General features: G+C 40.6%; 1 protein-coding gene across 3 annotated transcripts in view; it reads right to left on the bottom strand.

Annotated features, from left to right (window-relative positions):
• IQSEC1 (IQ motif and Sec7 domain ArfGEF 1) overlaps window positions 1–25,125 on the bottom strand; it is a gene marked incomplete at both ends in the record, with an annotated part of 318,984 nt that overhangs the window by 8,884 nt on the left and 284,975 nt on the right. For all 3 annotated transcript variants that reach the window (XM_080350600.1, XM_080350599.1, XM_080350601.1), the window contains 8 exons: window positions 623–784; window positions 4,317–4,416; window positions 5,989–6,114; window positions 9,827–9,856; window positions 11,350–11,489; window positions 14,488–14,654; window positions 15,434–15,556; window positions 19,457–19,618. In XM_080350600.1, coding sequence (XP_080206726.1) covers window positions 623–784; window positions 4,317–4,416; window positions 5,989–6,114; window positions 9,827–9,856; window positions 11,350–11,489; window positions 14,488–14,654; window positions 15,434–15,556; window positions 19,457–19,618 — 1,010 coding nt within the window. The remainder of the gene's footprint in view (window positions 1–622; window positions 785–4,316; window positions 4,417–5,988; window positions 6,115–9,826; window positions 9,857–11,349; window positions 11,490–14,487; window positions 14,655–15,433; window positions 15,557–19,456; window positions 19,619–25,125) is intronic.

A 25,125-nucleotide genomic window follows, 5' to 3' on the forward strand; every position in this document is an offset into this window, starting at 1 on the left:
ATTTCTTGAGATGGGAACGTCACAATTTCTGTATGTGGTCCCCTATTGTGAATAGATAAGAGTTCGTTTTGACACTGTTAAATGCCAGAAAGGAATTTCAACCTTGTACTAACAGCTTTACACTGCAATATACAGGATGGAAGGCTATTCCTCTTTTGCAAACACAGAAGATAACATTCTATGTTTAGACGTTCATGTAACTTCCAGCAAAATACATCAATTTGTACTATGGCGACCTAATAGAGAGACTACAGGAATATGAACACAGAAATGAAGAAGAAACTTATTTGAACAGCCATCGCTGAGAATTTCAGAGTAATGTAAATTATCCCTAAAATTCTTACTGGAATTTATACTACAAATTACAAACTCATCTCTCCTTTGGCCATCGCTATTTGTGGTTTGCCCAGGCTAAATTGCCACTGCAGCTGTACTGCAGTAAGTAATAGTCAATGAACTTGGCTGGGCCTTCAGACATCACTGTTTTTTATCTCTTTCTAGAATCAAAGCCATGAAAAGAAGCTCACATAATTTTGAACTTTTAAAAGTTCTAATAGGTTATACACATCCTCAAGATGTGATTAGCTTGAAAATGCTCTACTATATGTACCTTTGTACTTACACTCTATTCTGTGCTTTTCCATTTCTTGAACCTCTGCAATGGATTCCCTCAAATCATCTGTAAACTTCTTCCTGTCCTGAGGATTTGGTGCATTGAAATTTATTAGTACTTTGATATCTGCTCCTGGAACCGCTGACGTGAGCCGGATACCATTGGGATAATCTAGAAGAAAGAGTCAAGAAAAACTAAGCTCTGGTTATTCCAATTACTTTTCTTTTTATAAAACAGCCCCCCCCACCCACAACTGAAGGCCTTTTATTAATATTACCATATTCCCCGTATAGGAAACAAACTCAGCAAAATAAAAGTCTGCAGGCATGGAATTTTGTCATGGAGCAGATGCCCCTGCCCCTTACTCAACTGTGATCAAAGTTTTGCTGAGTAAAGATTACTTGAATACATCTGAAGTACCAGGAACTGCCTTATACATTTAATGTAATGTTTGCAGGAAGACGAACACACTAGCATGTACAGCTTCTAGGATTTCCTATTTGTTTGTGTTCCCTAGACATCCTACTTTCATTTTTAATTTGTTAAAAAAAAAAAAAGGTAAAATTATCTGTTAAATTATACACTGAGGAATTAAAATGGGTGGCTTTGGTGTGTTTTTTTGCCTCTTTGGCCCATATTACGGGCATCTGCACAACAAAAGGCAGATTTTTCAGCAGAATGTCTTGGCCTCTTTTCTAGCTGCACATCTGAGAATGGAAATTTTAACAGCTGGTCAAGAATATCTCCTGCTTCAGAAAAAAGGTACATTTACAGAAAGATAGCTTATAACGAAGATACCTTCTGCTGTAGAAAACAGAATCAGCCTTCGCTTGAAGCACGGACCTATAGAAATGGGGTGTCAAAACCCCTCAAAATCCGCATTCTAATTCACCATATTTTCTTTCACTCAACTGCCTGACCTTATTGGTTTGCTAAAGCTCTCGAATATTTACTTAAGTATTCAACCTGAAGTTCCAGTGCTCCCACGTCCTAAAACTCCGTTCCCTCAAGGAGCAGATGATGTAACGCAGTCTTCTCCTCAAAGTCATTAGGTTTCAACACCATACAGACTTAAACCAGTGAGAAATAAATGCCAGTGCTATGTGTTTTCAAAGGCTACCTTCACTTCCGAACTAGAGTTGCAACTAAAAAGTGAAGTCCATTTACCTTTCTCAGGTAGAAAAAGGTGCCAACTACTGCGAGATTTTGACTGAAAATGTAAAATATACTTCCCTTATGGTCTTTTTATTTACTAGAGATACATGACATTACTCTCCCTTTTGGAGCTCATCCATCCCTCAGTACAATTTACTTCTGTCGTTAGAAGTCAATTCTTCTATCACCAATGTGAACATTTTGTTCAATCTCACCAGCAGTCAGACCAATATTTTTGTTGCTTCTGCTCTAGTGACACTCAGTGTTACTCACTGGAAAGCAGCTGATTGTGACAGCTGCTGCACACGGATGTACTGAATGGCGTGATGGCTCTGCCCAAAATCCCCCCCGAGCTTGCTGGGGACAGGGGACACCAAGAATAGGAATTTTACAAACCAGAGAGGAAGAATATTTCTCCTTCCCAATTGGAAAATACTGCATTCCATCTGACAGGCACCGACATCAGAAATACAACCAGCTCACCACAGTGAATTCACCTCAGGAGCCCAACTAGGTCTGCTCAGGTGTCTCTGTTAAAATGCCTCCAGTTCACTGGGACAAACCCAACCTTTTGCTCCTAGTTCCTCTATAGATATTTTTATGTCTACTTGAATAGTGTTTCTACTTAATATGCTTATGTGATTTTTATTATTTAAAAATTTATTTAACTTGACATCAGAGGAATTATATATTCTTATATTTTCGTAGAATCCAGAATAGAAATATTTGGCTTTCATCTCTAAAAATGAATTTTGTATCTTATACTGTGTGCACAAGAGAGAGAGAATGAACGTGTATGCATATAAATAATCTGTAGGATACATCGCTGCTGTAAGCTCCGCAAAATCCTCCCTTTTGAAATCTCCAGATGCTTTGACTCAGTAGCAGCGACTGCTTGTGAGTGAGCGGAGCATTGGAGCACATTCTCAAGGACAAGCAAACACTGAGAACTTTCCACAACAGGAAAGCACAGAAACTACTGAATGTCACACTGACTTGTAACCAATTTATCCTGAAGGTCAAGGTTTGGTTGCCAAACCATTAAGTCAGGTCAACCAGACTGTCTCCCTCTGTGCCACACAACCAGCTGTGCTCGCCTACGGTATTTCTGATGCAGTCTCTGGGCTTAAAAACTGCAGGAGCATTAGCAAACTAGATTATTTTGCTGGGTTGTTGTCTGCTAAGACTAAGCTTGACAAGTATTAAAGATAAAAAGAATACTGGATTGATGTAGATAACAACTGACACAAACAAAAGGTGTGAGAAAATACGAACTTTAACCCAGACTCTCTGCTTTGTATTTATATTTGAACGAGTATACATTACCTAGGCACAAAGTTATTTATAAATCAGAAAAATAAATAGGGGTTTGAATTTAACACATCACTATAAGAGTCATTATTTAGTATCATACATTCAGTTTCAGCTAACTGAGAGACAGCGATAACAGAATCACAGAATCACAGAATTGACTGGGTTGGAAAAGACCTCAGAGATCATCGAGTCCAACCCTTGGTCCAACTCCAGTCCATTGACTAGATCATGGCACTAAGTGCCATGTCCAGTCTCAGTTTAAAAACCTCCAGGGCCGGTGAGTCCAGCACCTCCCTGGGCAGCCATTCCAATGCCTGACCACTCTCTCTGCAAAGAATTGCTTTCTAATCCCCAGCCTCAAATTCCCCTGGCAGAGTTGAAGCCCATGGCCCCTTGTCCTATTGCTGATGCCTGGGAGAAGAGCCCAATCCCCACCTGGCTAGAACTGCCCTTCAGGTAGTTCTAGAGAGTGCTGAGCTCAGCTCTAAGCCTCCTCTTCTCCAGACTAAACAAGCCCAGCTCCCTCAGCCTCTCCCCATAGGGCTTGTGTTCAAGTCCCTTCCCCAGTCTTGTTGCTCTTCTCTGGACCCTCCAGCACTTCAATCTCTTTCCTGAGCTGAGGGGCCCAGAACTGAACACAATACTCCAGGTGTGGCCTCCCCAATGCAGAGCACAGGGGAAGGGTCACTGCCCTTGGCCTGCTGACCACGCTGGTTTGGATACAGGACAGGACACCACTGGCCTTCTTGGCCACCTGGGCACACTGTTGGCCCATGTTGAGCTTCCTGTCCATTAGTCCCCCCAGGTTCCTTTCTGCCCGACTGCTCTCCAGCCACTCTGTGCCAGCCTGGAGCGCTGCAGGGGGTTGTTGTGGCCAAAGTGCAGCACCCAGCACTTGGCCTTGTTGAGCTTCATCCCATTGGAATGAGCCCATTTTTCCAGTCTATCCAGATCCTCTGCAGAGCCCTCCTGCCTTCCAGGCATGTTTGTTTCTTTACGAACATTCTGTTCTTTGAGAGCATTCACAAACAACACATTTGGCTTGCTTTGGCTTCGAACTACAACCAAAAAAGTAACAGCAGACTTGCTGTTTCAACCATCTTGTTTTAAACTTGAGGGCTAAGTTATTCCTCAATTTGGAAAGAAGTTCTGTCCACCCCTTTCACTCACACAAGCTCTTATTTCATTTTATTTCTAAATAAAATGGTCATCTAGAAAGAGAGGAAAGACTTACACTGGTTCTCAAAAAGAAGAACTTGCATTCCATAGAGGGAGAAGGACTGTCGGAAACTGTACGTGACTGAGTTCTTCTTCTTTTGAAAAATCTTGGTCACCTGAAAGTTACCAAATAAATGAAGTTAAATATCCCTTTTACCCTATGTATTTGCAGAAAATTATTGTTCTTAAGAATTAGCACATGAGGAAACATTTTATGCCAAAGAAAGCTACGATCTACCAGAAAAGATGAACTTGTAATTTTTTTTTAAGCAACTGATATATTGAACCTACTACTACCAAAGAAACACGGTTGAAGGTTCAATATTTTGTCTACCTACAAAGCCTTTATGTTCTCCACTCTCCAGAGCTTTACTTCTTGACATTCCAGAAAGAAAATAAAACAACTGCATCAATCTAAAATACAATTACTGTACAGACAGAGAAATCTTATTTACTGACTTTGTTATTACTGTTGTTTCATTGTGTACATGCTACCAAAATGTAAATATGTTTAAAAACTGTCCCTTTTTAACAAACTGAGCTGCTACCACACTCTCCTTCCCCCTTTTTCCTTGCACTCTGACCGCTGGCAGGATGTACCCACGGAGCCCTCCCCGCAATGTTCATTCTCAGCCCTCGCTCTTCTGTGCTGTGGGACCTGCCAAGTTGAGGCATCGCTCTCAGTCAAAGCTCTGCAGCTGTGCAAACCTTTCCTTTTTGCTACAACCGAAGTAACATCCTGCTGCTTCGCATCACTTTGGAGGTTCTCCTCAACTGTGAACGCAACCATTCTTTGGTTTTACCAGAACTGACAAATTGGGTCTGTATTACTCCCCAAATAGTTTGATGAAACCACTGAGGTCTGAGTAAGTAATAAAAATAACAGAAAAACTTGCAGCCTGAAGATGACAATGTTCCGTCACTTTATACCTGAGTTCACATTTACAACTAGGAGCTTATACTCACAATCACAAAGATTAACTTTTTTAATTTGCTTCCTAGTTTTAAGGTCTGAAGATACGTAAAAATTACATACAATAAAAATGTGCATCTAAAGCGTGCCTTTTTTGTAAAAAAAAGCATGAAATATTTAGGTTAGCTCTTAGTTGTCAAGTAATGACCAAATAAATTCCAAATAGAATGCAATGAATTTTCCTATTTTTAAGAGTAAATCAACCAAGTAATTGCAACAGGTTTGTATGTCTGGTTTTCAAAAGACTGGGTCAAATCAAATGTGCACTAAATTAAAGTCAACCGTCAAATGTATTTCAACATATCTTATTTCTACTTCAATTAATAAACAAGTCTGGTTCATATAACATGTGGAGAATACAAAGTGGTATTTTTGTTTTTCCACAACATGAATTCATTATTCCCAGAATAAAAAATGTCTCCACTTATCCATTAGGAAAATGGGTAAACTGGAGGTATTTTTTGCTCTTTACAGTAAAAGCTATTACATCGAACTACTTTCTTACACTAGAGTGCAGAAATCAAGAAAAGGTTTCAGTTTAAAAGCAAATTATATATAATAAAGAAAATTAAGAAAATTTAAATCCAAATCATCCCAAGATTGTTGAAGCACAGAGAGTAACAGGTAATAGGTATTTATTTTTAGGAATGCTCCTGCACTCAGTTGCCACTGATTTAAACAGAGACAGGCAGACTATCCACATGGAAGTACCTACCACAAGAAGATCATTAAATAAAAATATTTCTCGCTGGTGCAATCCAAGCTTCTGAGGTTTATTTGGATCTGGAACTTCGAACAGCCTACAGTAGCAAACAAGCCTCCGGTGGGGTAGAGAGAGGACCTATAATCATACAAAAGTTCTTGATGAATATAACAATATTTAGCCACGAAAGAGCATCTTTCATATCCAGAGTCTTTTTTTGAATACTTCAAATATTTTTACCTCTAAGCCCATTAGAATTTTTCATCAAAGGACCAACAATAAGAAAATATTTATATGGCACAACCCTGCCTGACGTTCAAACTTCATCAAAATTCTGCTAGAAAATATTCTCTACCAGTTTGCCTTCCTGTACATGGGTGCCAATCAAAGTTTTACTGGGGATCCATCGTCTTTGCCAAGTCTTGGGAAACAGGAGAGGTGCCTGAGGACTGGAGGAAAGCAAATGTCACTCCAGCCTTCAAAAAGGACAAGAAGGAGGACCCGGGTAACTATAGACCAGTCACCCTCACCTCCATCCCTGGGAAACTGATGGAACAACTTATCCTTGGTGCCATCTCAAGGCATATCAGGGATAAGGGGGTCATTAGGGGCAGTCAACACGGCTTCACCAAGGGTAAGTCATGCTTGACCAACCTCATTGACTTTTACGAGGACATAACCAACTGGATGGATGATGGCACAGCGGTGGACGTGATCTACCTTGACTTGAGTGAGGCATTTGACACAGTTTCCCACAGCATCCTCACAGCTAAACTGAGGGAGTGCAGTCTGGATGAGCGGGTACTGAGCTGGACTGCAAACTGGCAGAAGGAAAGAAGCCAGAGAGATGTGGTCAATGGGCAGAGTCCAGTTGAGGCCTGTATCCAGTGCAGTGCCTCAGGGGGCAGTGCTGGGACCAGTGCTATGCAATATATTCATCAATGATTTGGATGAGGGAACAGAGTGACTGTCAGCAAGTTTGCTGATGACACCAAGCTGGGAGGAGTGGTGACACTGGAAGCTGTGCTACCATCAGAGACCTGGACAGGCTGAGAGCTGGGCGGGGAAAAATGTAATGAAATAGAACAAGGGCAAGTGTAGAGTCTTGAATCTGGGCAGGAACAGCCCCAGGTTCCAGTGTAAGTTGGGGAATGACCTATTAGAGAGCAGCATAGGGGAAAGGGACCTTGGGGTCCTGGTGGACAGCAGGATGACCACGAGCCAGCATTGGGCCCTTGTGGCCAGGAAGGCCAATGGTATCTGGGGTGGGTTAGAAGGGGGGTGGTCAGCAGGTCAGAGAGGTTCTCCTGCCCCTCTGCTCTGCCCTGGGGAGACCACACCTGGAATATTGTGTCCAGTTGTGGCCCCTCAGTTCCAGCAGGACAGGGAACTGCTGGAGAGAGTCCAGCGCAGCCACCAAGATGCTGAAGGGAGTGGAGCATCTCCCGTGTGAGGAAAGGCTGAGGGAGCTGGGGCTCTGGAGCTGGACAAGAGGACACTGAGGGGGGACTCATTCCTGGGGATCAATATGGAAAGGGGCAGTGTCAGGAGGATGGAGCCAGGCTCTTCTCGGTGACAACCAGCGATAGGACAAGGGGCAATGGGTGCAAACTGGAACACAGGAGGTTCCACTGAAAGATGAGAAGAAACTTGTTGGGGGTGAGGGTGGCAGAGCCTGGCCCAGGCTGCCCAGGGGGTTGTGGAGTCTCCTTCTGTGCAGACATTCCAACCCGCCTGGACACCTTCCTGTGTAACCTCATCTGGGTGTTCCTGCTCCATGGGGGGATTGCACTGGATGAGCTTTCCAGGTCCCTTCCCATCCCTGACATCCTGTGATTTTGTGATTCTGTGATAGAGTTTTACTTTGTGAAACAATAAAACCTTGAAAGAACTTAAGATAAAGCAAGGAGGGGCTCAAAGCAAAAGATATTTGCTTTCCTGAGCATTTTCACGTATCTTTACTAGAAGAAAGGATGCAAAGTGACTTTAGCTTTTGTGAGATGAATACACTGATGTTGTAGATTATGTTTTGTCAGCCACGGAGTTAATGCAATCTGATCATTCTCCGACACCAAGGAAATGGTGGCACTGGAAAAAGTAAACGCGTTTTCAGGCTGGCTGATTTTCTTATGCCAGCAAGAAAACCGAGAATAATTTTCCATTTTCTTATTTGAAATGTCTGCTGAAGCTACCCCTGAAGCTGCTCTTTCCGAGCCACTGAGGCTGCCTTTCTTTCAAATACATACGATGAGATCATGTCAACAGTATTAAAAGAAAACCTTTAAAGATTATAAGCAGAGCATATTCTTTGTTAACTAGACATATTTCATTTATGTATTACATTTATTTATGATTCCTGATTCTGCATGAGAATTCTAAGATTCACTAGGCAGAGTAAAACAGCCAAAGACTCTCAATGCTGCTGCTTCCTCTGCAGGAGACAGGGTGGGCGAAGGGAAAAAAAAGAAGGAAAAAGAGGGGAAAAGAGTTTTGGATTCACCATCTGCCCTTGTTCCTGGTTGGTTATCAAGTCATTTGGTGAGTTTCCAGTTTTTTCCCCAAATCCAACGATGACTATACTAATAACAGATAAAACGCTAATAGCATTTATCTGTAGCGTTAGCTTAATTGCCTTCCCTCAGCTTGCAAGGAGAAGGTGTTTAAGACAAAATCTGTCATGTTCTAAAGGAGACAGCGTGTTGAAGAATGCTGGAGAAATCCGTGGTTTCTATTTTCAGGCAACGTGGGTAACTGAACCGCTTCCATGGGCTCTCAGTGGACCGCGGCAGGAGTAAGTGGGCCGTGTTCTCATTCTCTCCTACCTCCCGTTTCCCCAGCACTGGGCAGTCTGAGGTTTGCTCCAGTGAGACCACACCCCCCACGGGGAGTCAGGCTGAACTCGCGGACAAGCCCAGGGCGCGCTGGTGGTGGAACTGATCTCCAGACCGTGTTTTGGCTCAGAGCAACACGTGAGCTGCCCCGATTGCCTCCCACCGTATTTCAGAAAGGTCACATCTTTCCGTTTGCTTTTGCAGTGCAGTGGCACCACTAGACAGGAAACAACGACTTCACTTTGCAATATGAAGCCAGTTTTGCATGATTTTAATTGTTTACACAGAAAAAGCAAGAAACAGAAGACTGAAAAACCAAAGGAAAGTTTGAAGTTGCTTCTCTGGTTTGTCACAAGTAAGATGCTAAAGTTAGAATTGAGAAAAAAAAAAGATTAGTGTCAAATCTGTATAAGGTAATCAGATTTCAGCGCACTATGGGCACTCCTTTGCTGTGAGGTCGTTTCTTTGCTCAAAACTACTAGCAATAATATTATCGTGAAATTAAAGTGGAATACTGCATTAGAAAAATAGCTTTAGGATTATTTTTGAATACGCCAATAGCTTAAATCTGGAATCAGTATTTTCTATGTTCATCTACCTTCCAGAAGAGAACTGTTAAATCAACTGGCAATATCTTTCTAGATTCAATACTGAATGGACCAGAAAGAGCAAACACGCCAGGGCCCAGCTGGAAGCGTGCAACTGTCATTTTACTTATTTGTTTATTCTTCACTGGCTAATTTCTACAGTGATAGTAACTTTTGTAATGCATACAAAGTGTACTTAAAAAAGGTCTAGAAAACTCTCTGCAATAAATGAAGCAGTCTCTGGGAAATAGATTTTTAAGAAAATCTTTATACTTTGGAGAGTTATTACTAAAACAATAGGAAAATTTTGCTTGAAAGAAGCCAAATATTTTTAAAGGTTAAAATGTAACAGAATACATTATTGCCAGTTTAAGAAAATGCTGCCCATTAAAATGACTATAAATTTTGAAGGAGTATGAGAGAAATACCTACACAACCAAGTCCATGATGCAGAGATCCAATCTACAGTAGAAAGACACATACAAGTTCGTTAAACTTCAGAGAAACACAGTATTGTATCATAGCAAGTAAATACGGCACGGTCTTACTATGGCTAAATGCCTATAAAGTAAAAACAAATATTTCTATCAATAAAGACTGTTGGCTGTTTCCTATATTTTCTTTCACACAGTTAAAAAGTCCCTCAACAGAAGAATCCTTGAGCCTAGGACTCCATTGAGGGCATTGTTTTCTTAATCCCATTTAATTTACAAGTTCGGGATTCGTTTAAGGATTTGAATTGCCACATGCGTGAATAAAAAAAGAACCATGAAAAAAAGAATTGTCTCCCACAGAAGCCTATATATAAACCTAAATCCTCAAACAATTACAGAAAATAAGTTTCATATGAAAGCATAAGTGATACTGATTTTAGAATATTTATTTCCCTTCTCCTCAATAATATGTAAAAGCTTTTATTATGGAAATTTTGCTTTGTGGCCCCTTATTCTCCTCCCCTCTGCTCGCCACAGTGAGGCTTGTCCGAGTCGACATTATAATGCGAAGCTCTTTTCAAGTAACAGGGAGAATCCTGAGATCCAGGCTCTTTTCTTAATAAAAGATCCCCCAACCCACCAGTTGCTGCTGCAGTAAAGTTCCCCAGAGCTGATAAAAAACTGGTGTAGGACTTCAAAACCATGCAAGTCTAGGGGTTTTTTGGCTATGTTGAAGGCTGCCTTGGGCACTACTAACATGAAGATTTTCAGAACGTGACTCTAGGACTTGGATTCAAGAAGGCTGACGATCTATCGTCCCTCTCCACATTAGATATCACCATTAGCAGGTAAAATATTGGTCTTAATATCTCTGTGTTCACTCAGCTCTAAAATGCTGTGGCCTCGCTTTTCTCTCTCCTTTTCCAACAGATGCTTTGCAGTTTAATTTATACTGCAGAGTATTTCAGGATTTTTTCCATAACAAAGCAAGAGGCATCTTTGGATGCTGAAACCCAGCACTGGAACCCCTGGGATCTGATTTCCAGGTGAGTTCTGAGCCAATGTGACACAACCTCCCCTTCCAAACACCAGTTCTCACGGCCAGCTGCCACGCTGAGAACGACGCTGACGTGAGCAGAGATTCTCTATTAGTCCTGGAAATTATGGAGCCATAACTGATACCGTAAATGTTGAAATACAATTCTCTACAACATCACCTTAATAAAACACTTCAATTCTTTTGAAACAAGCACAAGAACTGCCTACAATGCAGATATTTTGGTGTAATTTCAGAATTGTAAAGCTTCACGTACAGAAAGGAGTTTGACTCGTATCATCACTGCACTGTGAATACTCCAAAACTAAAAGCAACCTTATAGCAAATTATTATCTTGACAGTTTCTGTCTTTTGCCATTTATCAACCTATTTATACTTGTAAGCAACACACTTCTGTGTTGTTCTACACTGTACATTGTGCTCCATCTCCTTAGTAACTGATGGGCAGTGCAAAGTGAACTTACCGGTTTCTTTCCTACTATAAGTTTTTCCACCTTCTGGACTTGGGATACATGATCCTCATTTGTCTTCAGTTCCCGTTTGCGGATTCGCTCATAAATCCCGATCAGCATTTCTCGTGGGATATCCTCGCCGTCGTCCACACCTGCAGAAGCCAACAGTTTCTGTGCTCAGCCTGGCTCTCAATGGTCTAACACACACTGTCACTGCTCAGCAAGGAGAGGAGGAAAACCCGGGCAATCTTGTTTCCTCCGCTCACAGTAATGCCAATGCTGCCTACGACTGCTCATGTACTTGCTGATGTTGTGCTGTTTCACAGCTTACTGCTCCTGAGACATTGATGGAAATTACGCAGGTTTGGCTAATCTAAAACTTAGGCATAAAAAGGCTAATTTGCTTTTTTTTTTTTTTACGTTTCCTCCATTTGGTATCAAAGCTCAAACAAGTTATAAATACCTAAATAACCCTCTAGACACTAAAATCTCCATATGACCTCCTCCTGGCAGTACACCACTGAGAGGAAGCAGAACAACAATTCCATTTTGCCTCTGTCCCAGTATTACTCAATACTGTTCATATGTTCTTGTTAAAAAACAAGTTTCTCTTTTAGTGCATTTGCCTGTCAGCTAAAGCTTCATATTAGCTTCGTTTTCCTGGAGAATCAGATACATGTTGTGGTGAACATAGCAATGGAATGGGAAGTTATTGATAAGCGTGGATGGACATCTTGCCAGAAGGACAACGAGAAACAGGTGACCAAAAACTGACCAGCTGTGTATAACATCCCATTCACGTGAATACTTCATATAAAAGTGGGAGATCACGAGGATCTCATCCCTTTTTTCCCTTTTCCTTATGGCCGACATTAGGAGAGGACCTTGCGAGTCGTCCCTGCGAACTGAGGCTTAGAGACAGACCGAATCCAGCTCCGGTTGGCTGCAGAGTCCAGTCCAGGCCTTCGGGTGCCGGCTCTGCAGTTGCTGAGACTTTCAAGATTGGTTTTGTGTATTTCGTATTATTTTCTCTATTCTTATCAGTAGCATTAGTAAACATGTTTAATGTTTCCAACTCTCTTCTCTCTGTCCTTCTTTCCCTCCCAATCACCTGTCCTGAGTGGGAAGGGGGGAGAGGGAGGGGCAAAATGGGGAAGCGGGGCAGGAGAGGAGGTTAACAATACATCTGCCAGGGTTTGATTGTCACCCCGCAATCAAAACCCTCGACACCATAAAATAATTTCCTACAAGAGAACCGTACGAACATCCAATAAAATTAATTTCACTAATATTTCCTATATGATTTCAAAACCACTTAATTGACTTTGGAAAAACCAATCAACAAAATAGCCTAGTTACACTATTATTGTTTAGCACTCTGTGATCATTGTTGGCAGGTCACTATTCTAACAAATGCCACAGTGTTGTGAATGCTTGATCCTGAATTTTTAATAGCAGTGGAAGGAGTCCAATTTCAATAAGTGGCTTAAGCTGGATTTCCTGGGGACAGGGAGATACACGTCTATTTTTTAAACAGGTTTTAAAGCAATAAGCTCTTCTCTCCCATCCTGAAGCCAAAGTAGAGGATTTTGTCACACAGTGGGAAAACTTCTCACATTAAAAATACTGTGATAAAATATTGTTTCTTTGCAACTAGAATCAAGCAAAACCGCCTCTATTCTGTTCCACGCCAGCAAGTCTTCCGCAGCGCACCCTTTGCGACCCAGTCATTTGAAGTTACAGGCAAGGCGGCCTGTTAGAGAAATGCCTATAATAAGAAGAAACTGCTGGTATTTGGGCTGGAGCTCAGAGAGGATGCACTGAATTTAACACAACAAATATAACTCTGGCGTTATGCTAAGAGAGGAATATCAGGCCTTCTGTAACCACTGTGCACTTTACGATAAAATCCCAACACTACCTTAAATTTTGCTAAGCTAAACCATCCGCTAAGCATAGATCGTTCATTGCGGTCTTATAGAAATCTAAAGGAATAAAATCACCAGAGAGGACTTTCATTTTCAAGATCTGAAATTCCAGGACACCACAAGGAATTTATTTTTACTAGTCAGTCCTAAAATGGAAGTATGACATGCACACATGAATACAAACTGTCATGCACCTGAGATGTGCCAACGTATTTTCATACAATAAGCAACTTTACTCTATCTTCCTGCCATCAGCCCACTTTTAGGTATCCAAGGGCTGTTCCCCAGTCCAGCAGCACCTGCTGGTGCCTGCGGTAGTGAGCCTGTTCTGCTACCATGCCGCTACAGCTATTGTTGGCAAAGGAGGAGACACTGTGCACTAAGTTGCGCTTATTTTGTGCTTAAAAGCAGGAGGAGGAGGAGGAGGAGAGGGTTGCAGTACTGAGCAGGCAATTTTCCTGCCCTTTGCACAAACACACAGTAATGGAACTAGAGTAAAAGCTGCTTTTCCCTATGGGCACAAACTATCTTAAAGGAAAAAAAGGGACAGGGACTTCTGCCTCATTTTCTTTCTCTACTCTGCTGTGATGAAAGGTGAATGCTGTCTGATCCATTCTTCCCTGACCCGGTATCTTCCTCCTCAGATCTGCAGTGGCAGAGCTGATACTTAATAGAAACCTGCTCTTTTTCAGCAGAAAGAACCAGCATAGAAAACTCTTGAGATACAGATTTGAAATAATAGCCATATTTTTTTGGCAGTCTAATTGTGTGGATACCCTGGAAAACAGTTTGTTGATCAGAAAATATGCCAATGAAGAAATCAAAATTAAATTTCTGTGCTATTTACTGTTTACCTTTCGGAAAGGTTTTGGAGTTGGGATTTTTTTTTTCCACTCTGAGAATTTAAGTCTCTAGTTTATTTCTAAAAGTTCTCATCATGACATAGTGATTTCAGTCCCCCAACATATATACATACATGTGGATAAAAAGTCCTGACTATACATTCATTCAAGAAAGACAAGATAAAAATGACAAAATACTATACGCTTAATTCTGTTTTAACTATTCCAGAAATAACTAAAGCCTGTAAAAATGCCAGTAGTTTTAAGTCAGGTGAAATCAGGATCAAGTGCTCTGGTATTCTGTGTTTTTCCCAGAACACACACAGCATCGCTCCAGTGACAGGTACAGGGCAAAGCTTTCACTCTTAGTGTTCGCTTACCCCTTAGATTCTTGACAAAATCTTCTAGCTTCATTTTGCGTTCCGGTTTCACGTTTGGGCTGTACATATCTGTGTTTAACAGTATGATGGCGAAAGCGAGAATGAAGATGGTATCAGGATTTCTAAATTGTCTCACAACACCCGGATTGCAGATACAGTATCGTTGGCTGTAAAAAAGCAAAGAGGGGAAGCCGTCAGAGCTATGAATTACTGTTCTAATTCCATCACATAAACCAACTGCTACATTCCAGGGGCTGAGCAAGCCATTATTCGTGTTCCATACACATATTTAGCTTTCCGTCCACACATTTTCATAAGCCAGTCCTAGAATGTGGAAGGCTTTTTTCTTCTACTACCACATAACTTCACTTCTTAGTACAGATTCTGAGCTACGATAACTTCAGTATTTCTTTTTTTTCAGTGACACCAGGTAAGAATACAGCATTAATTTTATTATTAATTATTAATAGCTGAGTGCCATGTGATGATTTACATCTCATACTGCCCTGGATAAAGTACATTTGTGTTAGTATTAATAAGTTAATACTTTTTATTCCACTATTGTTGAAATGCTTAATGAAAGACTGAGATTATATATACTCTAAAATGTATATGGTCTTATAATTCCACTCATATAAACTATTATATCCAAATACATTAAAAGAGACATTCAAAAATCCTTAAATAGCTTTCCAACTGATGCCAGAAAGAATTCTTAATGGAGAAACTTCACTATGTTAACACAAGATACATGAACAGCGCCAGCAAATAAAACCTCCTGTTTCAAACTTGGCAAAACCACCACAACCAACACCGTATGGAGCTCATGAGGACACTGCAAACAAGCAGAGGAGTAAGTGGAACACACTCAATGTCCCCAGTCCTCCAGCTGGACTGTCAGACAACAGGTTGCTGGTGACCAGAGCAATTCACTTCAGCATCATACCTGAAAGCTTCAATGAGCCGTTCGACTTTCTGGGCTTCTCCTTGAACACGGATATGAGCCTGAAATTTCCTGAGTGCCTCATCCAGTTCCATTGTTGAGAAGTCCATCTCATCCACCACACAGCTAGGAGAAAAACACATTGCCGTTGTGGCTTTTAATTCCTAACAACACAGTACTTTGAGACAAGACTTTGAGACCAAAAGAACGTTTCTATTTTCCATCTCTTGTAGAGATGAATGGAGGTTTTTTGAAACTTTCAGCAGCAATTGCAATAATTGTAGGTAAGGTGCAAAGGAAAGATTGCAAAGAATAGATCAATGAGAGTGTGTACATGTAAGCAGGGCCTTTTATGTTTGTTAACAAAAGAGCTGCTGGAAGGACAAATGTTTGACCAATGTAAGTGACATACCACTGTCAAGACTAATTCTTGGTTTTGTGCTTCCAGGCTAATCAATTATTAGAATGACTATAAAAATAATAAAAGCTTATACTGTTCAAAATATCACACCTAAAATAGCCAGCAGCAAGCACGATAATCTGTACCAAATGGCTGCGTTTAGGAATGTTCTTACATACTGTGAAAAAAAATGATCTTGCATGGATACTCTCTTATAATTACTGTAATTCTCATTTCCCCATCATTTGCCATGTCTTTCAGTTAACATTTATGGAGAAATAATTACTTTCTTCCTCTGAAAACACAGTGCTGATAAAAAATGAAAAAAGGAACCACTTGGATATAATCAACAACATGAACTATGACATTCTAACACTTTGCTTAAAGACTACTTTTAAATCAGAAACTCTTAAGTTTCCTTTCTTTAAACTTGCCTTTAGTTTTTAAATGACCAGACATGAATCACGGCAAGTAACAGCACTGTAACGCAGAAACCACAGAAAGCAAGCACAATCCAGTTTTAAAAGCCCTTCTTAAATGTATATCTATACCATGATAAATCAACTCACACTTTTCTTCTAGTACCGTTGTGGCCAACATAGATTAATACCAAAGCAATTTATTCCCTTCACCTTGAATATTTTTCCTGTTACGCAGAAGCACAAGGAAAGAAGCAGACAAGCTGTGCCTTTCTCACACCCTTTCCAATCCACACCTAAAAGCCTATTATCAGTTCTGCAATAACACTCACAGTCTTCCCACCTATTGCGAGTCCTGTAACACTTTCAAAATCTCTTTTCTCCTTCGAAGGTGTAAAGCACATGTGCAGACAGGCTGGAGTCAAAATGAAGGAATTAGAGCAATTAAGAACCCCCAGAAACACCCTGGCCAACAACATCACCGGGAGGGGTCTTAATCTCTTCTCTGACATACGGAGACAGCAGATACACCACCATGGTCAATATTCTTAACTGGAACCAGTACTTTCCTGCAATATTTTAAAATAGTAACCAAAACTTTTCTAGTGGCTATGTAATGAAAAAAATAGTTACTTTGGTTAGGTCAATACAGCAAAAGGAATCATGAAAGTAAGACCAGACATACTTGTTTAGCTTTTTTTTAAAACAATGGCTAATAAAATTACAACTGTTGATAATATCATGATCATAATGATAGAGAGAACATGATTAAATGGGCTGTAGTCCGTGCAGGAGAGCCCGAGTCCACACACATGGTGGGTGAGAAAGCCCGTGCACATCCTCACTGCACCCGGGCAGGTCAGAGCAAGAAGCTGCCAGGCTTCACCACATCACCTGAAACTTCTCCCTGGGAACCAGCCCCTGCCCACCACCTCTCCACAAAACGCCGGCAAGAAGAGTGGAATGTACCATTTGCTGGGTCACCGCAGCCAAACTGCTGGGATTCTCTACGGTACCATTTGCCTGTGCTCTTGCGCATAACCATGTAATGAACTGAAATGATGGACTCCCATACAGAGTAACACAACATCATACTCTCCCTCTCATGTTTAACAGTGTTCTTTATGATGGTTTTATTTTATTCTTTGAGGGACTGCACTTTTGTTTCCTAATGCAAAGTCAAGCCACTGTTGGTGGTCAGACCCTCAGCTACATCCCTATGACATCAAGCACTGCTTGGTCAGGCCCTCAGCTATATCCTTATATCAAGCACTGCTTGGTCAGGCAGGGACAGAAATCTGAAGCTCACTGCAGAACAGCAGTGTTTTGGGAAGCACGTCTGATGTCTGCAACGCCAGCTACACCAGCCACACGTCACCCAAGCAGTGCCTTTACAGTCCAGCTACCACCAGGTAGCAACTGCACTAGGGTCAGGATGCAGGTCTTGGTCAAAGATTTAGGCTTCTAAGCTCCAGTGAAAAAAATATTTCAAATAGTTGAAATACTGTAATTTACAGGATTTGGGAAAGCTGAACACAAATCAAAGTAAGTCACTTGAAATTAAATTGTGTACACAGAAAAAGGATCATCTTTTAAAACAGCTTTTCTATGTGACAGCCTGGAATTATTATCAGTTCAACAAAACCTATCTACAGTCTGTAAATGTGATATTTAACATGAAATGCTATTCTATTGTCTCTTTTTAAGAAAAAATTCACTGTTCCTATGTGCAGACAAGGTTCAGAACACTGTCAGGAGAACCGCACTGCTTACAGGGTGTTCCTCACCCCAAAGCATAGGTGAAACAGTTTACTTAAGAACAGATTAATTTCAATAAAAGGATTGTTGTGGGGTTGTAGGTAGGTGACTATGACCTACTCTTAATGATTCACCTCATCGTGGATACAGCATCCGGCTTAGCAGAGACACACTTCTTACCCATATTCTACTAGTTTGTTTGAGACAGTGAGGGGAAACGATTTGTTCAAGATCAAAAAGTGAATCACCTAAGATTATTTATAATCTCATCCTGGACTTGTACTGTTTTCTTTTAAAGAATTAGACAACATGCACTCTTTGGAAAGTCTTCACCTTAGTCTGACTCATAATTGCAAAATCCAAACGATTATTACAAGCAGCTAATGATGCCTCGTGCTGAGCAGGGATTGCATCAAACCCAAGCCCTATTCTATGACTGTGTACTGTAAGGCTGGCTGCCACCCGTCCCCGCATGCTCGGCTATAGAGCTTCTCCCACTGCTTTCTGCTGCGTGTCAGACCGCACGAGGCACAGGAAAGAAAGAGAAGACCTCTAAAAAAAGGTCTGTGGCATATGTACACATGCCATTAGCTGCATTACTACTGTGTTCAGGCTTGCAATTTGAGGCACATAAGTCCTGACAGCATAACAGCAAGGCCAAGAACGTGACCAACATCTTTGCAGTATGAAGCTGATGAGAGCAGTCTATAAGAAATATGCACAGAAAATATAACCTATTGTCAGACACTTTCTATCATGATACCATAACCTTAAAAAAAAGAGCACCCCCCTAAGGCATACATGTTTTAAATGAACACCCTCTTAACTTAATTTTTGGTCTACTCTGTATATAATGTAACTTCATGGCCAAGCTGCTAAAAGTCTAATTTTCTGCTTTGAACGTCTCTGTTTTTTTAAAACAGTTTTTGTTTTTCTAATCTTTTGGAAAAGAACAGTTTGTATAGATCTTGTCAGCATATGCCTGCACACGCTGCAATCCCTGTTTATCTAACATCTGAGCCATTTGGCTGCACTAATTATTTTCATGTTCTGCTACTGATGAAGCCTTATGTTGCATATAATATTATTTTGTTTCATTCAGTAAATTATTAGAGAGCCCAAGGAAGGAAAAAGACTTTGAAACAACATCCTTTAACATCAATAAAATTAAAACATAAATTAGCGTAAATGTACATGAATACAGGGAATATAAATCCTTTTAAGTACCTTGCTGGATCAAAACGAAGCAGTAACTTAGCTGGAAAGCAAAGAAATAAGTATTTGCTCACGTGCCTGTTTTCTTTCTTAACCCTTAGCCTGGTTTCGCCCTCCTTCAGAAAAGGCAGAGACAGGCCCAGAACATTCAGAGACCATTCCGGCCTCTAGCTCAATGAAGCCCTTACTGGCACATTGAAATACGCTCAGCTCCTCCCCACACGCAATACTCACTCTAATACATCCCGATTGAACTGTTTTTGCCGATTTCCCAAAAATTCTCCAATCATCTGTCTGCTGAGACCTTTCCTCTGCAGGAGAAAGTGGGCGACGCCGACTGGAGTGTCCGGCACAAAACCCCGCTCAATCAGGTACTGGACTCCTTTCTCAGGTTTTCTAAGGAGAAATGAAAAAGCAAAACTATTAATTTTCTTCCACTGGACCTGAAGGCATCTGATTAAAATTCTATGACAATTTTACCAACCACTTTTGACTAATGCACTACTAGTATGGGCTAGTGTAGTTTCAGGAGAAGTGTAACTCTCCCGTAGAACATACCATTAATAGCTTACTAGCTTTGAAACACAGCTTTGCATGTTATTACACATTTCCCTGCTCCATAACCCTTCCCAGAGAAGCTTTATATGCAAACAGCTTCAGGCATGAAAGTCAAAACACTTGTCAATGCAAAAGACAAGCTTTAAGCTTTTGCTACTAAATGCTCGTGTTGCTGGGAGAGATGGACCTTCCAGAAACTGAGCTGAAAACCTGCTGCTGAAACAAAGAACGGCCCTGACCTCCTGCTCCCCTGCTGGCAAAGGTTAACCTTCAAGCCAACCTTAGAGAACAACAACATCCGAAGAGGTAGAACTTGCAAGCTGAGAATCCAAAAAATAAAGGGGAAAAAAGAAAAGCCTGTCATGCAGAAAGAAGCAATTAATAATAGTGGAGCTCCCATCTAGTTTAATTGGTTTTTTTCTTGACCTTTAACACACCCATTGCCCCAGATTTCCCTCTTTCATAGTTTCTTGAGTATTTTACATCTCTTTGTACATTACCGCTAGATTTAGCTGTAACTATTTTCCAATCTCAAAACAAAGCAAGCTGAAGCTACTAATTTTAATGTATTAAGAAGCATATGTTGGGGAGGAGGCTTGGGGATGGAACTGATTTCTGGCAATGAAATGCATTTCTTATAAAGGCAAATGCTGCTTATGTTTTGAAGTGATGTAAAACTCCTCTCACAGCACATATTGTGCACTGTCTTCCAGCAGTGTGATACCACAAACAATCATTATTTCTTTTAAAGATATTAAAGGGATATCTTCACAGAACCAGTAATTCATCATCATCTTTATTTTGTAAGGAATGGCAATATAATGTCCACCTGTCCAAGTGAGCGGTTTGCAGCACTCTGGATGACCTGAAAGATACGTCCTATAAGGCAAGCAAAGCACTTTCAAAGGACAAGGTGACCATACTATTTTTGTAAAGGGTTCATCATACAACCATAACCCCTCCTCAGGGTTTTTAATTGCAAATAACATCACTAAATGCATCACCATTCAGTTGTCCTGTTCTTTTACATTACACTTAATACCCTATTAAGAATTAGATAGATCAAAGGAATATATTATATAATTTAATCAAAAGGGAGTTCTCAAACCCCAGTTTCTTGCATCGGGCTTTGTGGCTCTTTTCATCTTAAATAAGATTACACATATGGTCATCTTCTAAATGCAATCTTGTAAAATGAATCTCCTTCAACACTCAAAAAGTACCCTTTTTCTTGTAAGTAATGTAACTGCTACGTTCATATGCTTTTCAGTTGTACTTCAGAAGCCTTAATATTTCTGAATTTCAATTTGAAGCATCCAACAAAACCAGGAATAGTTTTCTCAGTCTTGCCTTTCAGTGAGCTACATTTGTCTGTAAGGTTCGGAGAGCTCCTTCCCAGCAATCGTCAAAACACAAAAAAAGAACGTGGTCACAGAGTACAACTTGATCCAAAGATCACCTTTACTTGACATATAGAAAATGCTGGATTGTTGCTTATTGTACTAAACCACAATTTGACTTCTTATCACTCCCACAAGCCTGAACATTTAAAGCCATCACAAAGGAGACACATAATTTATTTTGCATCAGTTCCAAAGTGGTTGTACAATTTTACATAAGCCAGGGTCTGTTTCTTCACATAAGAAGCTCTGCTTCTGGTTTGGCAACTGAAATCACATTATTCAGATAACTTTATGTAAGGCTCCAAAAGGAGCTCAAAAACCCATTTGATAACACACACTGGAAGCCAAAAGCTCTTTTCCCATTGATTCCTCCTTCATGGCGCAGTGAAGCAACAGGAAGGTCGGCAGTGTCTGTTTATTTGACAGTAGTCTAACTTGTAATAAAAGTTGTAACATGGAAGCAATGTAAACTCTGAACTGTAATCGCATGAAAATATTACCTGAAAACTCCAAACTGTAAGAATGAAGACTTCTCTTACTCCTATCTTTATTTGATGTATCAAATTGTGGTAGCAGTGGCATAACCTTCAGAGTAACAGCTGTAAGAGTAATTTCCATAGAGAAGAAACTTCTTCTTCTCTCTTCTCCTCCTCTTCCCCTTCCCCTTTCTCTTTCCCTTCCCTTTCCCTTCCCTTCTTTCTCTTTCTCTCTGTCTTTTCTTTCTTTCAACTCTGACCCACTGAATTTGCCAACTAGAGATCAATAAAATGGTGTCACCTTATTTTGAAATCTGTCCTTTAAGAACTGTTAACTTTGTTGTTCTATTCTAGAAAAACACTTGTAAACCTGGAGAATATGACCAATCTCAACTGAAGAGCTCCGTGTGGGCTGAGCCCAGCCGCCGGGCAAGCCTAGCTTAAGCCGGTACAGAGATACCGCTACTAATAAAGAACTCACTGGGGCTTCTCCAGGGAATTTCTAACGAGCGTTGAGATGACAACTGTAACTTTTAATTTGATCTTTCTTTGAAGGTTCTGACAGTCATTGCTACAACAGGGATACAGGATTTCTTAGGCAAGCATTAGGAGGACAATTGTTCTTCAAGACAGGAGCTATAGCTTCGGGTCATCTTTGGGTACCTTGTCATGAGTAATGCCAGTCTATAGTGGAGTATCTGCTAACGGGCGGTGTAAAGGATGAGCAGCCAGGGGAGGCTGGTCCCACTCTGGAGCTGTCGGGTACCACTCGCTGAGCAAGGCAGCACACCATGTTTTCAGTTTTCCTATTAGCAAAGCAAATTATTTGCTTGCAGGAGAACTCCAAAGGTTAAGAGTTATATGGGGAGGTGCACAAATACAGTTCTAAATAAAATTAGTTTCTATGGCTAAATGTATTAAGTATCAGAGGAAGATAAAGTTTCTTATGCAATGGGTATCTCCCTAGTTTCCCATTCAGCTCATAAACGCTGATTTTGGTTTCTGTTCTGGAAGTCTAGCTTGCCAACAATATCTCTTCATATTTCTATTTTTGATGACCTGAAACCTTGAATTCGTTCAACATTCTTGATCAAGAAATTGAATTTAATTTTATCAAACATCTTATTTAAAGAACAATCTCCCTTCTGTTATTTTAATCACCTTGCGAGCTGGGCAGGCTAGGAGTTTATTGCTGTGGTAGAGGCTTCCTCCACACCAGCTGGGACACTCACTTATTCCACAGGAAAAGTACTTAACAGAAAACTGTGACTTTGTCAGAGCATTCTGAAGTGCTGTGAAATTTAACCTAAAGACTGAAGCTAACAACAGGTTAAGGGAAAAATGTACACAAGGGTGCCTTTCCTCTCTATCTTTAAACCGAAGAAATATTTTCCCTATTTTTAAATTTGGACAAATTGAAGTACTAGACGGGTTCATGACAATTTAAGTCATCCCCAATATCACAAATTTCAAATATTACTAAGCATGAAGGGTTTTCCTCTTAAATGCACAGGAGGACACACAGGTTGTGGTGCTGACTATCAGCAAACTCCCAGAAATGCATTTGTTCCTTCCCAATGAAAGGCAAAAACCCCCAGGCAGCTGACAGGGCTCTGGGAGGGCAGCCTTTAAAAGCCAACAGGGATTCTACTGCTGGTAAACGCAGCTATTTTATATTGCACAAACTTTCTTTTTCACCAAACCCTACCGTTCCTGAAGTGTATGACTGGGTGCAGAAGGGAGTGGGACACGAGAGGACCATGGACATCTGACACAAGTTATCCCCGTCATCCTCGCAATGGAGCGCAGACCATTTTGTACTTGCAACTAAGAGTCTTTTGTGATTAGGAAAATTCCCAGTGATGGTTTGTTAATTACTCCTGCCAATAACACGCAAGATGAGAACTCTATAAATAGCAATCGTTGAAGCTGCATAAGCAGAGCATTTATTTTCAGATTTGAATGCATTAACTAATATCAAAACACACCCTCTAAAGACAGCACCTTACATAGCTGATAATATACATAGTTAGAAAACTCTTCATATTTACAGACTGCTTCCAAAATAAAGCTTAAAAATGTGTTCTATTCCAAAAAATAAGCAAAATAAAGAAATACAACCCCCCCCCCGCTCCCCCCAATCAGCAAACAAATCAAAAGGAATCTACTGAGAGGAAGGAAAAAAAACCCAAGTAACACAAAAAGGTGTGCAAAAACATATTTACGTAAGATTCTCAGATGTTGCATGAAGGGCTAAGGAATTTTCCAGAAGCTGATTAATAATGAGACCTCTAGGATGGCTTAGGAGAAAAAATGGCTATGGAGAAAGTAATGGAAACTTCACAATAACAGATCAAACCCATTTATTTTAGTCAGCACACTTCTGAGAGAGTACTGGGCTGCTCCAGCCAAAATGTTGGCTGTGTGTTTCTGAAGACAGGTTGGATCCTGCAGCAATTTCTGCAAAGTGGCATCTTTAAGAGGAAGCAAATGGCAGGAATGAATAGGGCAAAAATCACACATGGACAACAGTTTAACATCACAAAAAACCACCACAAAACAAACACCACCCCTAAAACCCAAACCCATTCCCTCAAGAGCCAAGACACCAGTAAATCCATGCACATCACTGTGTTTCCCCTCCTCCCTGGGCACAATAGTAACTAGAAGGAGATGGCTTATTTATTTAGTGAGTTCTACGTGCAGTACTGAAAGCATAAATTCAGTGGAGGTTCATATAACTTGCTGACATTTGTGTGGATCTCATTAGAGCGGTGGTTTGTTGGGAGTTTATAGCTTGTGAAGCCAAGGAGGACTAGTGGGTTTTTTTCCTTTAACAGCTATGTACATTGAATCTGAACAAGTCACAAAAGGTCAGTATGTTCAGGAGGTTTGCTAATGTGATTTACAAGGCTCTCCTAAAAATGAGTTCTCCTTTGGAGGGTGGGGTAGAAGGGATGATCACGGGTAATAATACTGAAGTGGGTACATTCCTGAGAGAAGTGCCCCTTATCCAAGCTAGAAATATATAAATGAAAAAAAAAAATGAATGGTGGTCATTTTTTCCTTACACTAAAACCTACATGTATATAAGCAGCATAGTATCTTTAGAAAAATACTGCATTCCTAATACTTTTATTGTCATGAACAAATCAGTGAGTAGAGTAGTGATCCAGACACGTATAATTCTGAATGTATCATTACTTGTTGCAATTAACTTTCACGTGGTCGGAGGAACCACTGACAGACAGCTTTACCATACGTGTAGTTACAATCATTTATACCACCTGAGAGTATTATCAACCTGTAAAGATAATCACAAAACTAGCTGTTACAGGAAATCCCCATTGCCAGTGATAATAAACCAGCCCTAAAGCTCCATGAATTATTAATATGGACTGTCATTATTACATAACTCCAGTCCATGGTTCGACATTTCCTTTGCTTGAATTGTCTTCAAAGGTGT

Source organism: Nesoenas mayeri (genome assembly GCF_963082525.1).
Source record: "Nesoenas mayeri genome assembly, chromosome: 10".
Taxonomy (NCBI): Eukaryota; Metazoa; Chordata; class Aves; order Columbiformes; family Columbidae; genus Nesoenas; species Nesoenas mayeri.